The 12,325-nt window shown below is 36.6% G+C and overlaps 1 protein-coding gene across 1 annotated transcript in view; it reads right to left on the reverse strand.

Moving 5' to 3' along the window:
• Positions 1-12,325, reverse strand: part of FBXL17 (F-box and leucine rich repeat protein 17) — a 538,170-nt gene that overhangs the window by 189,399 nt on the left and 336,446 nt on the right. The window contains exon 7 of the mRNA XM_056139026.1: positions 918-994. Within this exon, the coding sequence (XP_055995001.1) occupies positions 918-994 (77 nt within the window). The remainder of the gene's footprint in view (positions 1-917; positions 995-12,325) is intronic.

The raw sequence follows: 12,325 nt of genomic DNA on the forward strand, positions 1-12,325 counted from the left end.
GATTATAAATGGAAATCTAACATACAATACCAGAAAACAAACTACAAAGAAAAGCATAGTAAAATAATTCCCCTTGAATAGTGTGATTAGAAAAAAAAACCCAACAACCAGAAACTCTTTCAGTAAATACACATATGGCCTATTACCCATATTGAAAAATATAATATATTAAACCTCTATTAAAGTTTTTCCAAAGGATAATTCAGTAGCTCATAAAATCCAACTTTCTCATCCAGAGCAGATGGTCAGCAAGATTGGCTAGAATTGAAGTCATTTATTAGCAAATATAAAGGTTAGCAAAAGCAAACAAACAAGCCAAAAAAATATGAATGAAGTATTAATTTCACTCAAAATAGAAAGCATTGTCTCAAATGTAAATTAACAAAAAAATAAGTAAGGGGAAAAGAAGAGCATTTTAGTCTCCTATAAAATCAAATAACTGGTTAAAACTATATTTAAATTAAATATACAAACTAACAAGAAAAATAAAAATGAAGGGCTAGGTTTTTGTAATTACTCCAAAAAGATTACTTGATAATTTTTATTAACATTTTTATAAACAAATTGCTTTTCTCTTTTAAGGAATATTGAAAAATTAGAGAATTTAAAACTCTGCATACAAACATTTACCTTTGACGTACAAATGTGTATCTTGCACACAGATGTATATCTTTGACGTACATTCAACGGAAATGCATCTGATGTAACATGGCACACATGGAGATACATTGATCTGCATGTTTATTTTACTCTGGCTCACCATTTCTTTTTTATTTTTTTTTGGTTGAGCAAGATTTAGCACATATAAAAATAAATACTCTCCATGAGACAGTAGCTCTTGACTTTTTTCAAAAGCTTTCAACGATTTTTTAACATTTGATTCTTGAAAAGGACCAGGACAATGACTCATTACATACCATAATCTGTGATCTTACAGGACACCAAATACAGCTCTTTCAGGTTCTGCCCTTCCTTTGCAATGACCTCCACACACCTGCAACACACACAGGAAGTGGTGAGTTACACTAATGCATTTCAAGTGAAATTAGCAAGAGTTTGGCCAAGAGCTTAACAGAGAGAGGTCAGCTTTTGATGAATGCCACAGCCCTCTTCTTTCAACAAGCCTCTTTCAAGGTGTTTCTGGAAAAGATATTATATTCCCTGCTTTTAACTCAAGTGCTCTAATACCTAAATGACGTTAATTAAGTACATTTGGAACTAGTGCATATTTTAAAGCTAAAACGAAAATCAATACCTCTATAAGGGTAATGGTACTGATGATAATAAAACACTGGTGTACATATCCACATAATGAACGCATATTGTACATAATAAAATAATATGAAATTAATTATTATTAAACTGTAGACTACAGGTGATTGCAGATGGATGATAATCTTGCTTATTTCAATTACTGATCATCACTATTGGTGGTTTGTTAACACTGCAACACTTTTGCAGTGTTTAGGGGGAGATTTGGGTCACAACCAGTGACACTGGGGAGATACTCTGGGCTCTGTGTCCAGAGATCACTTCTTGCTGTATTCAGGGAACCATACATTGTTTCAGGGATCAAACCAAGGCTGGCTACATGCAACGTATGACCCTTGAACTAAACATTTGTTTATGTTTTTTGTTTTAATTGGTTTTTGGGCCTTAACTAACTGTGCTCAGGGCTTATTTCTGGCTTTGTGCTTAGGGATAACTTCTGGGGCTCTGGAAACCTTATTGATGCTGGGGATCGAACCCCAGGCAGCTAAATGCAATGAAGTGTCTTATCCCTGCCTCAAAATACATGTTTTGATAAAACCATTCACCAAGATTAAAACAAAAAGTTCTAATGTCATACCATATGAAGACATAAAAGAAATCTGTTTCTCTCACTAAGCACTTCTCTCACTATCCACTGTAATATCTCTCCAGCCCCTGTTCTTAATGTTTTAAATAAATTTATTCATAGGTATAGGTCTTCAAATAAACAAAGATTTGAAGTCTTTGCTGGTTTGTGTAAGTTTTAAAAGACCCTGAATGGTGCAATCTGTTCTAATAGCCCGAGCAGAACCTATACTACACAACTGAATGAACTTTAAAAATAATGATCAGCTACACCGTCTATTATGTGGCTTAGTCCCCTGTAATATCAAAAAAACCTGTACAGTCATAACTGACAAAGGTATATGCGTCCTTCAGTGCAGTCCCTGTTTTAATCTTTATAAATAACAGTTAAGTAAAAGGGTAAAAGCAAAAAGAATCATTAACCTTTTCTAGGAAGTAAGGATCAAGTAATTTGATACCTTTGTGTATAATCCATCAAGAAATTACAGAGTATCTGTCTCTGTCTGTCATCTATTTTATTTGCTGTCTGGCTTCCTTATAGGTATCTTAATAAAATGTCAGGAGATTTTGTACAATTTTATTTCACATAATTCATTATTGAAGGTTAAATTAGTTACAGAGAAAACATTTTTTCTTTAAAATATTTTTATAGAATATTGTTTTAATTGATTAACATTTCAAAGTTCCTCAGGATAAATGTATAAACATTCAGCTGGGCTAGTTTTGAGACTGTACGGGTCTGGGAGGATGGTACAGGGGAAGGTGCTTGCCTTGTACATGGCAGACCCTGGTTCAAGCCCCACCATGGAGCAACTCCTAAGCACTGTTAGGTGTGGCCCCCAAACAAAACCTAATTAAAAAATTATGATACAAAAACAAGCATTTCTGTGAGTCAACAAAACCCAACAATAACAATGTAATTATAAATCATAAGAACTATTATGAAGGGAAATTGAAAAATGTAATTCCATGCCATCTAGTTTTAATGTAACATTTTAATAAACCCATAAAAAGGAAAAGACCAGAAATAAAACACTATAGGCAACAGCCATGCTTGATTTGCATTTTAGAATACTTAATTTTCACACGCTAAGGAAAAAAAACAAAGTGCTGAAAATATTTCTAAAGAGTTAAAAAAAAATGGAAGTCTTGGTCTTATCCTCGGACTGAAGAGATTAATACAGCAGGTAAGGTATGCGCGAACTGTCCCTGATCAATGTCAGATTTGGTGCCAAAACAAAGACAAAAAAAAACCCAACAAAAAATAACAAAAATACACTTACCACCATCCTCTATTAACTACCAAAAAAGGCAAGCAGATCCATTAATTGATATGATCATTACAAAATGCAACAGATTCATCAGAGGTTATGTTCCTATAATTAATTGCACATTGTTGTCATGCTCTATTCAAACAGCTCAAAATGTATGATTTTATATTAGATTATGAAGAAAATTCTGAGAAAATTTGTGTTCCTGACACTTGGTTTCATATTAGATATGATACACACATACATGGACATTAAAGATACACCAGGCATTCCCTATAAGCAGCAGACAGTATGTTGATTTCACTGTACATTCCATCAAATGCTATTGCACAAGCAACAGGAACTGGTATTCATTTAAATGAACATGATCTTTGGATGGAAACCATGTCAAAAATGCTGAAAGACAATGAGCACTAGGTTTCCTACCTAACCACAGACACCAAATCCCTGTGAACAGATACAAAATATAATTACTTACTCAAGAGGAATGAGCCCAGAGATAACACATAATTAAGAAGGAAACAATGTCTTTCAAACCAAAAAAATATTTTTTTCAAAACAAGAGTACAATCCTATTTTTTTTTTATTTTGGGGGCCACACCCCACGTTCTTAGGGCTTACTTCTGTCTCTAGACTCAGGGATCACTCCTGAGTGCTCAGGGACCATATGTGGAGCTCGGGATCGAACCAAGGCCAACATATAAAAGGCAAGTGCCTTACTTGCTGTACTGTATCCCCAGCCACACCTTTACATTTCATATTTTAATAAACAGAAAAGAAAATTTGCAAGAGAAAAGCGCCTTGCTTTCACAAAGCATCAGCTAGGATTCTGTTCTGTTTGTTAAAGTTCAGTTGCATAAGGGTTTCCAAATACTTTAATAACCCTGTAATCACAGTCAGTATGTGAAGTCATGTGTCATGCACAACACAGAACTATTATTCAAATAAGAATCCTTGAAGGGGAAAAACAGCTTTTTCCTGGGAAGATCCACAGCAAAATTTAATTTTGGTTTAATTATCATATTCTTCATAGATAAGATAGAAGAAACATGAAGTTCTGTGAATGCAAACTGAAATTCTCAACATGATATCAAAGCAGATGACGGAGTGGCTCAAGTGAACAGCAAAACAAGCTACTGCTTTGGAAGATGAGAATGGAAGTGGCTTGTGTCTCACGGTGGTGCACAGTGAGAGAGACGGAGCTACTGTCGGTCCCTGGTTAGCATTAGAATTGGGAATGAGTTGGTTCTAGGCTTCCCGGTAGCCTGGCCTTTTCTCCTGAAATAGTTAAAGACCATTCTAGAATCTACTTACAGGAGGTACCCTGGGACCCATTTCTTTGAGGTAGTTCTAGCCTGTTTTAAAAGCGTTTTTGGCTGCAGACAGACTTGCAGTGTGTAAACACCAGAGCTTGTTGGCTCGCTGAAGACATGCACGCAACAAACGAAGAATGCTCGCAACTATCCAAGCTCCCGAGAGCACGCACTAGTGGGAGAGTGTAAAGAAATGAGTGGGAAACAGCACCAGTTGAAAGAGGAAAACCCAGGATGAGACAACCAGTAACCATACTGTAAACCTTTACCTCCTATTCTTTCTGATTTGAAGATAGGATAAATTTGTTTGGGTTTGGTCTGGGGCCACACCCAGTGGTGCACAGGGCTGACTCCTGGTTCTGGGCTTAGGGATCACTCATGGTGGTGTTCGGGGCACCCTGTGCAGTGCTTGAGACTGACCTAAGATCTGCTGTGTGTCAGGCAACCCCCAAGCAACTGAACTATTGCTTCAGCCCAGGATTCATTTAGGTTCAGTGATTAAACAAGTTTGCTGTGGGTTGGGCAGAAGGGCAGAGGTGGGGGAAGTCTTATAAATGTTCTAAACTCTGAATCAACAATTCAGAATTTTCCTATTTATTTCTCACCGTTTCTGAAGAGAAAGCTCAGAGTTCCACAGGAACAACATTTCCTTCAGGTCATATCAAAGATTTCCAATTTCAAGCAGGACTATGTAAGAGATTTTAAAACTTGAAGGAAAACTTTGTAATACAGGAAAAATGGCAGAGTCAGAAAACACAGAGAACATTTAATATGATTAAAAGGGTCCTTGAATATAAAACACAAGCATATTAATCTTTCCAAGTTCAGAAATATAAGGGGAGCCTTGTCTTACTTAACAGGAGGGAATAATCAGACAACATACATTCTACCCTACCTCTCTGGAGCCACAGAAGACTCACCTACGTTCTTTGAAGTCCCATATCATTATTCTCTATTAAACAACGGCTTATATAAAAATTTTCTCTAATAAAATATCCAAAGTTTCATTTAAACATTTTCCTTTTTTTCTGAGTTTACTCTCCTCATGATATTTTCTTGCTTTTATGTTGTGGCAGGATTCTGAAGAGAAATTTTTAAAATTGCAACTATTGTAAATTTCGTGAATAACAACTGTGGAGAACATATATAAAAATGCCTTAGAATACTGAAAATGGCCAGAAAACCTCCAAAGTATCGAAAGCATCAAGAATGATTTTTCATAATAACAGAATATTATGCTCATTTGCCTTTGATAATGTTCTAAAAGGCAGCTGAACCATTTGATGAAACTTTGATGAAAAGCAACAGAAAAGGTTACTTTTGTGAGCCTTGGTTTTGTTTTTTAAAGAGAAGACAGGATTAAGATTCAGTGGAGGGAAAAATCTGTTTCCTTAGCAATAAATTCCTAATTACCTGATTTATGGAAGGGGAAAGGTTAATGAATTAAGTTGTGTAAGCTTCAAAACTATCAAAGGAATTCAAAAGAACCTTGAATTATGGAAAACAATGGCACATTCTATATACATACCACATTTTAATGTTTTTTGTCTCCTACTCAAGAGCTGGAGCGTGGCATTAGTGACAATTGTAAAGAACTAATGAGGAAATATGACTACACTGCTTGCAAGAGGAGTGTCCTAGGAGACCTTGTTACTGTTTGTGATGTGCTTCAAAACCAAAGAAGCTAATTGGAACTGCCAGGTCCTGGTTTGCAAATCTCCCTTTAAAGGACAGGTTCAATCACCTCAGAGGTGTGAAAAGAAATGTCCCCATTACAGATGCATTAGAATGTGGCTTGGTGAATTTCTTGGGAAGTTCTTTCATTATTCACATCTATATTTGAATAACAGATCTATCTTCAAGCAGAGGGGAAATCATGGAGCAAGACAAAAACCACCTCATAAGAGTTCAAACAGAAGTATACAGAGAGTTATAAAGAAATTGGCAAGTAAGTGCCATGGGAAAGTAGGAATGTTTAAGGTTGAATAAACATGTGGATCCCACCTGAAACTTCCTAAAATGCAAACATGACAAAAGTGGATCAATTCAAGGGGTTTTAAAAATGGAACTTCATTTTCCTACTTCTCAAAGCTGAAAAACCTAACAAAGCCTTCTCAGATTCGAACTTGAATAAAAGCATGGGGGGATTGGGGGAGAGGAGGGGAGGGAAGAGAGAGAGAGAGAGAGAGAGAGAGAGAGAGAGAGAGAGAGAGAGAGAGAGAGAGAGAGAATATGACATTTCAAGATCTATACAGAGCAACAAAGTAGTAGAAACTCAGTCCAGTTCTATATTATAAAAGTTCATCCTAAATCATATATAGGGCATTTAAATAGTAGCAGAAGTCATCAAAAGACAATTTGGCATCTTACAGAAAGAATAACAATAGTTAACTGATTTTTCCAGTCTCAAATCAAGATTTACGAAAGAATAATTCAATCACAGCATAGCATAGGGATGATTTCCAAGTATAGGCATGATTTCCATGATTTTTCTACTTTTGTTTTAGAGAATGCACTGTATAAAATATTTCTGTGCACAAAGATAAATTTTCATAAGAGGAGTCAACTCAAGAATCTATTGATAATGTTTTCCTTTATTATATTTAAAACAAATTTATTCATAGGTACTTTTAACATGACACCTTAATGTTACAGAAATAGCATTCGTGCAGTTATTTTGTCTTTCTCTTAAACAAGTGCATATATGACAAATAAAATGTTATTTCAGGGGCTAGTGAAATAGTACAGCACATAGGGTGCTTGCCTTGCATGTGGTCAACTAGATCCCTGACACCCAGTATGGTCCCCTGAGCTTGCTGGGACTGATCCCTGAGTACAGAGCCAGGAGTAAACCCTGAACACAGTTGTGTATGGCCCAAAAAGCAAAAAATAAAAATATAAAAAGGACTATTTCAGAAAGTGACAGGAGGCATCAAAGTCCTGTACTGGTGTCCTTTGTACTCTGTGGCACACGTTCTTATAAATGTTCCTTTTTAGTCCACTAACAACACAGGGCCCAAAATATACACAAGTACATTTTCATGCAGATATTCTCAAAGAAGCAATATTTGCTCCAAGAGATGCATTTTTTTTTTTTGCTTTTTGGGTCACACCCGGCGATGCTCAGGGGTTACTCCTGGCTCATGCACTCAGGAATCACTCCTGGTGGTGCTCGGGGGACCATATGGGATGCTGGGAATCGAACCTGTGTCGGTCACATTGGCTGCGTGCAAGGCAAATGCCCTACCCGCTGTGCTATCGCTCCAGCCCCCGAGATGCATTTTTTAAGCACTGGCATGCAATTAAAACTCTAAAGTGTTTGCTTAAGACACATTTTCAATATACCACAGGGGTAAATGCATGTGAAATGTCACCAGCTCTATCAGTCACCAGTCATCATCTTTGGGACACTCATTATGTTTTCACTTACCACGTTATTCTCTAAAAAATCAGTATCTGATTAGGACTTACTGAGGCATTTTCTACCTACATAGTGAAGAATGGAAGTCCATTTGATCAAACAGAGATACCAAAACCTTTCAAAAGGAGAAGAGTGAATTTCTAAATGAGACACGCCACACTAAGGGGTCTAGAAACAGAAATGCTATTAAAGGTTAATACATAAAACAGCAACAACAAAAAATCAAATAAGTATCTTAGACATCAGCACTAGAGCTTTGAGGAAGGCAAGGCAGATGAGTTTCTGGCTGAGTCCTTACTTAAGATTACTCAGAATGTGCAAGAGGCAAGAGGGAATCCAAAATTTTGATTACTTATTAATTTAATTGAACAATGTTGAATGAACACTGTGTATTCAAAATTAAAAAAAGATATAATCAGAAAACCACATTACTGTGCAATGATGGACATAAAACTTAAACCCTGATATATCAACTACTCTTTAATTTTGCTGTTATTATTCAAACTAACATTTATACTTAGGGACTGAAAAATAAGATCGCTATCTATATATCTGCTAAAATTCTCTAACAAATCATTACATTTCCGAACAGAAGGAAATGCTAGTAAGAAAAAGAAGAAAGATATTTAATGACAGGGCTTCTTAATTCAACAGTTTGTTCGTTCTTCAATGGAAGAAAAAGGTAGCCACTTAGGGTTTGTTGTTGTAGTTGTAGTTTTGTTTTGGGTCACACCCAGCAATGCTCAGGGATAATTCCTGGCTCTCCATTCAGGAATTACTCCAACAGTGCTTGGGGGACCATATGCAATGCCAGGGATCAAAGCCCAGTTGGTCACATGCATGGCAAGTGCCTTACCCACCGTATTATTGTTCCTGCCCCACAGGTAGCTATTTGGAAATAAGGCAAGTTCAGAAATAGTCTTCATTTAAGCTTTCCAGGATCCACAAATTCATAGCAATTAACTCTGGGGGAATCCAGGAAGGGCACAATGCTGGTCTAGTTAAGACTGGTGATATCTTTATGCAGTCTGGCATATTTTAGCAAGCTAGAGGGCAGAAGAGAAAATTTTATTATCTCACATGTAACAAAGATTTACTGTGTGGAAGCGTGATCCCAGGACTTTAAAAGAAACAGAAAAATAAAACACAGGGAAGTACAGTCCAATATAGTGAATTCTAATTCATTAGAGACCAATCTTCACTGAAAAATAATTAGAAAAAAAAATCTGAAAAGCTCCAAATTCCTACAACTAATGATTTAAAAAAAAAATACACTGACTGCAAACTTAGAAATATTTTAAAGAAACTACTTTAATTTCCAAACAACTAAAATGAAAATCAGGTGGACTACTTATTCGACATAACATTGATGTTATTGTCAGAACTGACAATTCAACCAACATTGCATACTTAAAACTCACATTTAAGGTGGCTTAATTATTTTACTGAAATATACAGGCACCCAGAAGAGGAGATTTCAGCCATCAACCGAGAAGGAAGGACTCTCTTATACCAGAAGAGTCCACAATTCAGCTTTGCAGTGACTAATTGCCTCTTTAACCTCTGTACTCTGGGAGTTGGTCTGTGCCTCAATACCAGTTTTGTGACAGAGCCAAAGACTGATGTTTGACATAGACCTTCTGTGACCTATGGAGCCCAGCAGTTAACTCAGACAATATGCTGACAAAAGGATTCCCAAGTGAGCTTGGGAAAGCGCAGAATCTCTTGGCTCTTGGATCACTCAATTTCTCCAAAGTATATAGAACATAGACGGCAAAGACTACTTAAAAACTCAAAAGAATGACTTCACTTTAGCTCTGATTATTCTAAACACCAGAGGTACTAACTCAAATTTTTGTTTGACAAAATGGTTGTAAATGGTAATTTTTAATAAGTATGTATTTAAAATACAGAGAGGGGAGTAATTTGATACGCTGAAGCTTGTAATTAGGTAGGTGAAATAAAACACAAAGAAAACAGGTCAATAATTTCCATTCCAAATGTTTCCCACATGCTTCAAGCACTCATATTCCGGAAGTTTGAAGATTTGTGCTTCATTTTTTTAAAGTTTGGTAACTTTTTCACCTGATCAAAGCTAACAGAAAATGTTTTGTCGGTGATTTTTAAATAGCATTCAACAAAAAATAAAGCAATCTACTAACTGGGAAAAATAAATAGTGGAAGCTTCTTAAATAAAAAAGAAATGAGGATGCAATTCTAGGTTAGGGAGTGGGAAAAGTCTAGGCAGTGAGAAACAAGTAAACCCCCTTATTCGGAAGGAAGAAAGGAGACAACACACAAGCTCGGAAAAGGGAGGGATACTCAATAAATCTGACCTTAGTGCAGCTAAACTAGATTGAACTGAACCCACTGAGTCTTCAGGATCATCATTGCTGAACTAAAAACGAACACTGTCAACAAAAACACCTTACTTCCAAAGCTCCTGGACTGCAGTAGCTTTATTTCTATTTTCTTCCATATCACTTTATGTATAAATGTTCACATCAGAAGTGAAATGCTTTTTATAGGAAAGAGAGGCAACAGCATGTCCGGCTGCTCTGGTACATAACGTGTACGCAGAGATAACCCTTTGTGCTTGAAGAGAGAACAGTAACATTTCCACTGTTTAAGAAATAAAAGCAGTCCATGCGGGTATATTCCAATCATTCTCTTACAACCAGTGACCAGTTTACACATTTTTAATCCTCACAGAAGAATGATAACTTATTCTAAATGCTCTTTTTATTACTCAAAAGAATAGAGAAATCAAATCTTCCTCATGTTCTTCTTAAAAAAAAAAACACATTAAAAACAATAGAATGATACTTAGAAATTCCAGAGGAAATCTACTGAACAATCTTATCAGGTCATTTCAATCCATTTCCTTAAAGTTCATTTCTGAGAGAAAGAGAATTAGCATAGGGGTTAAGGTGCTTGCATATCTCAGACCCCAATTTCATTCCCAGTAAAGAATCAGAAATAACTCCTGATCACACTGTGTGTGGCCAAACTATCTACTCCCACCCCCCACCCCAAAAAAGCACATCTTTGTGTTTTAGGGTCCAGAGAGATAGGTCAGCAGGCTGAAGCACATTTTTGCCTGCAGTACCTGAGCACAGTCAACGGAACCCCTGCGTTTCCTCCCTAGTGAAGAGCTGAAAGTCATTTCTGAGCATGACCCAGTCTGAGGCTGGGGGGGGGGGGGGCAAAAATAACCAGTCTATTTCTTTGTAAAATACACTATCAAAAAATTCTTTTGTACATATACAATTCGTACATTTCCCCTTAACAATTCTGTCATTAAATCAACAAACACATAGCTGATATAAACTACTCAGTAAGGGAATTTTGGAAGTCTACCCCTGAAATGCTATAATGAATTAAATCCCAATCGCTTTGTTTGAACTAGTCATTAATCTATTCCCAGTGAAGGAATCTGCATCTCTGTTGTCAGAAAGAGTGGCAAAAAGTGAATAAAACTCTGTGCAAGATTGACAGAAACTATGGGAGCAGGGAATTGTTATCCCTTTCTCCTTGCAGAAAACTGCAAAAGCAAGAGAGTAAGTAAACATGGGGAAGGAAGAAGCACGTTTCACAATTTCTTTCTGACAGTGAGCACCTTGTAGGCAACCTCATATCCAAGAGTCAGCAAGGAAAAGCAACTCTTTGAACCCCATACTCAGCTTTCTGTCATCTAAAAAAGAAAAAGAAAAGGAACAGAGCAACCGTGCATGTCTAGCATGTTTCTAAATGTTCTATTGTTATTGTAGGTGCTGTTCTACCAGCAAACCATGGAGCAAAATGCATCAACAGCATGAACACTTCTGCTCTCCCCAGAAGACACTTAATTTTCTCAAGTACTCCTCTAAATAAAGAACCACATTCTGCAATTCCTAGGAAGAGGAAAGATTGAGAGTTGAGGAGAAATGGCATATTATTTTAAAAGTCATTAGTGAAATAAAGAGGAGAAAATTAAGAATAGCATTTGAAAGTGCTGTCTTGGGAATGTACTTGAAGCCAACTGGTCAACCTCTGCTTCTATGGGTCCTGAGTATGCTGTAAATTCTACTCTGGCAATGACAGAATTTTATTTATTTTATTTCATTTAATTATTTAGTTTGGGGGTCATGATCTATATGCAGGGATACAATATTTGAATAACTGCATCACTAGTTTGACTTAAGATTGTGAAAAGAATATTGTAAAGAGAGGAACAGGATAAAAAACAATATATAAGATATACAGCCATATAAACATAGAACATATCATTACATAAAATATATATAAAATAAATTTATTTAATTTATAATTTATACAGGGGCTGGAGCAATAGCACAGCGGGTAAGGCGTTTGCCTTGCATGCAGTCAACATGGCCAATGTGAGTTCGATTCCTTTGCCCCTCTTGGAGAGCCTGCCCCTCTCAGGAAGCCTGCCCCTCTCAGAGAGCTACTGAGTGTATCTCGCCCTCACGGCAGAGCCTGGC

This window comes from Sorex fumeus, unplaced genomic scaffold, assembly GCF_029834395.1.
Source record: "Sorex fumeus unplaced genomic scaffold, SorFum_2.1 ptg000131l, whole genome shotgun sequence".
NCBI classification, from domain to species: domain Eukaryota; kingdom Metazoa; phylum Chordata; class Mammalia; order Eulipotyphla; family Soricidae; genus Sorex; species Sorex fumeus.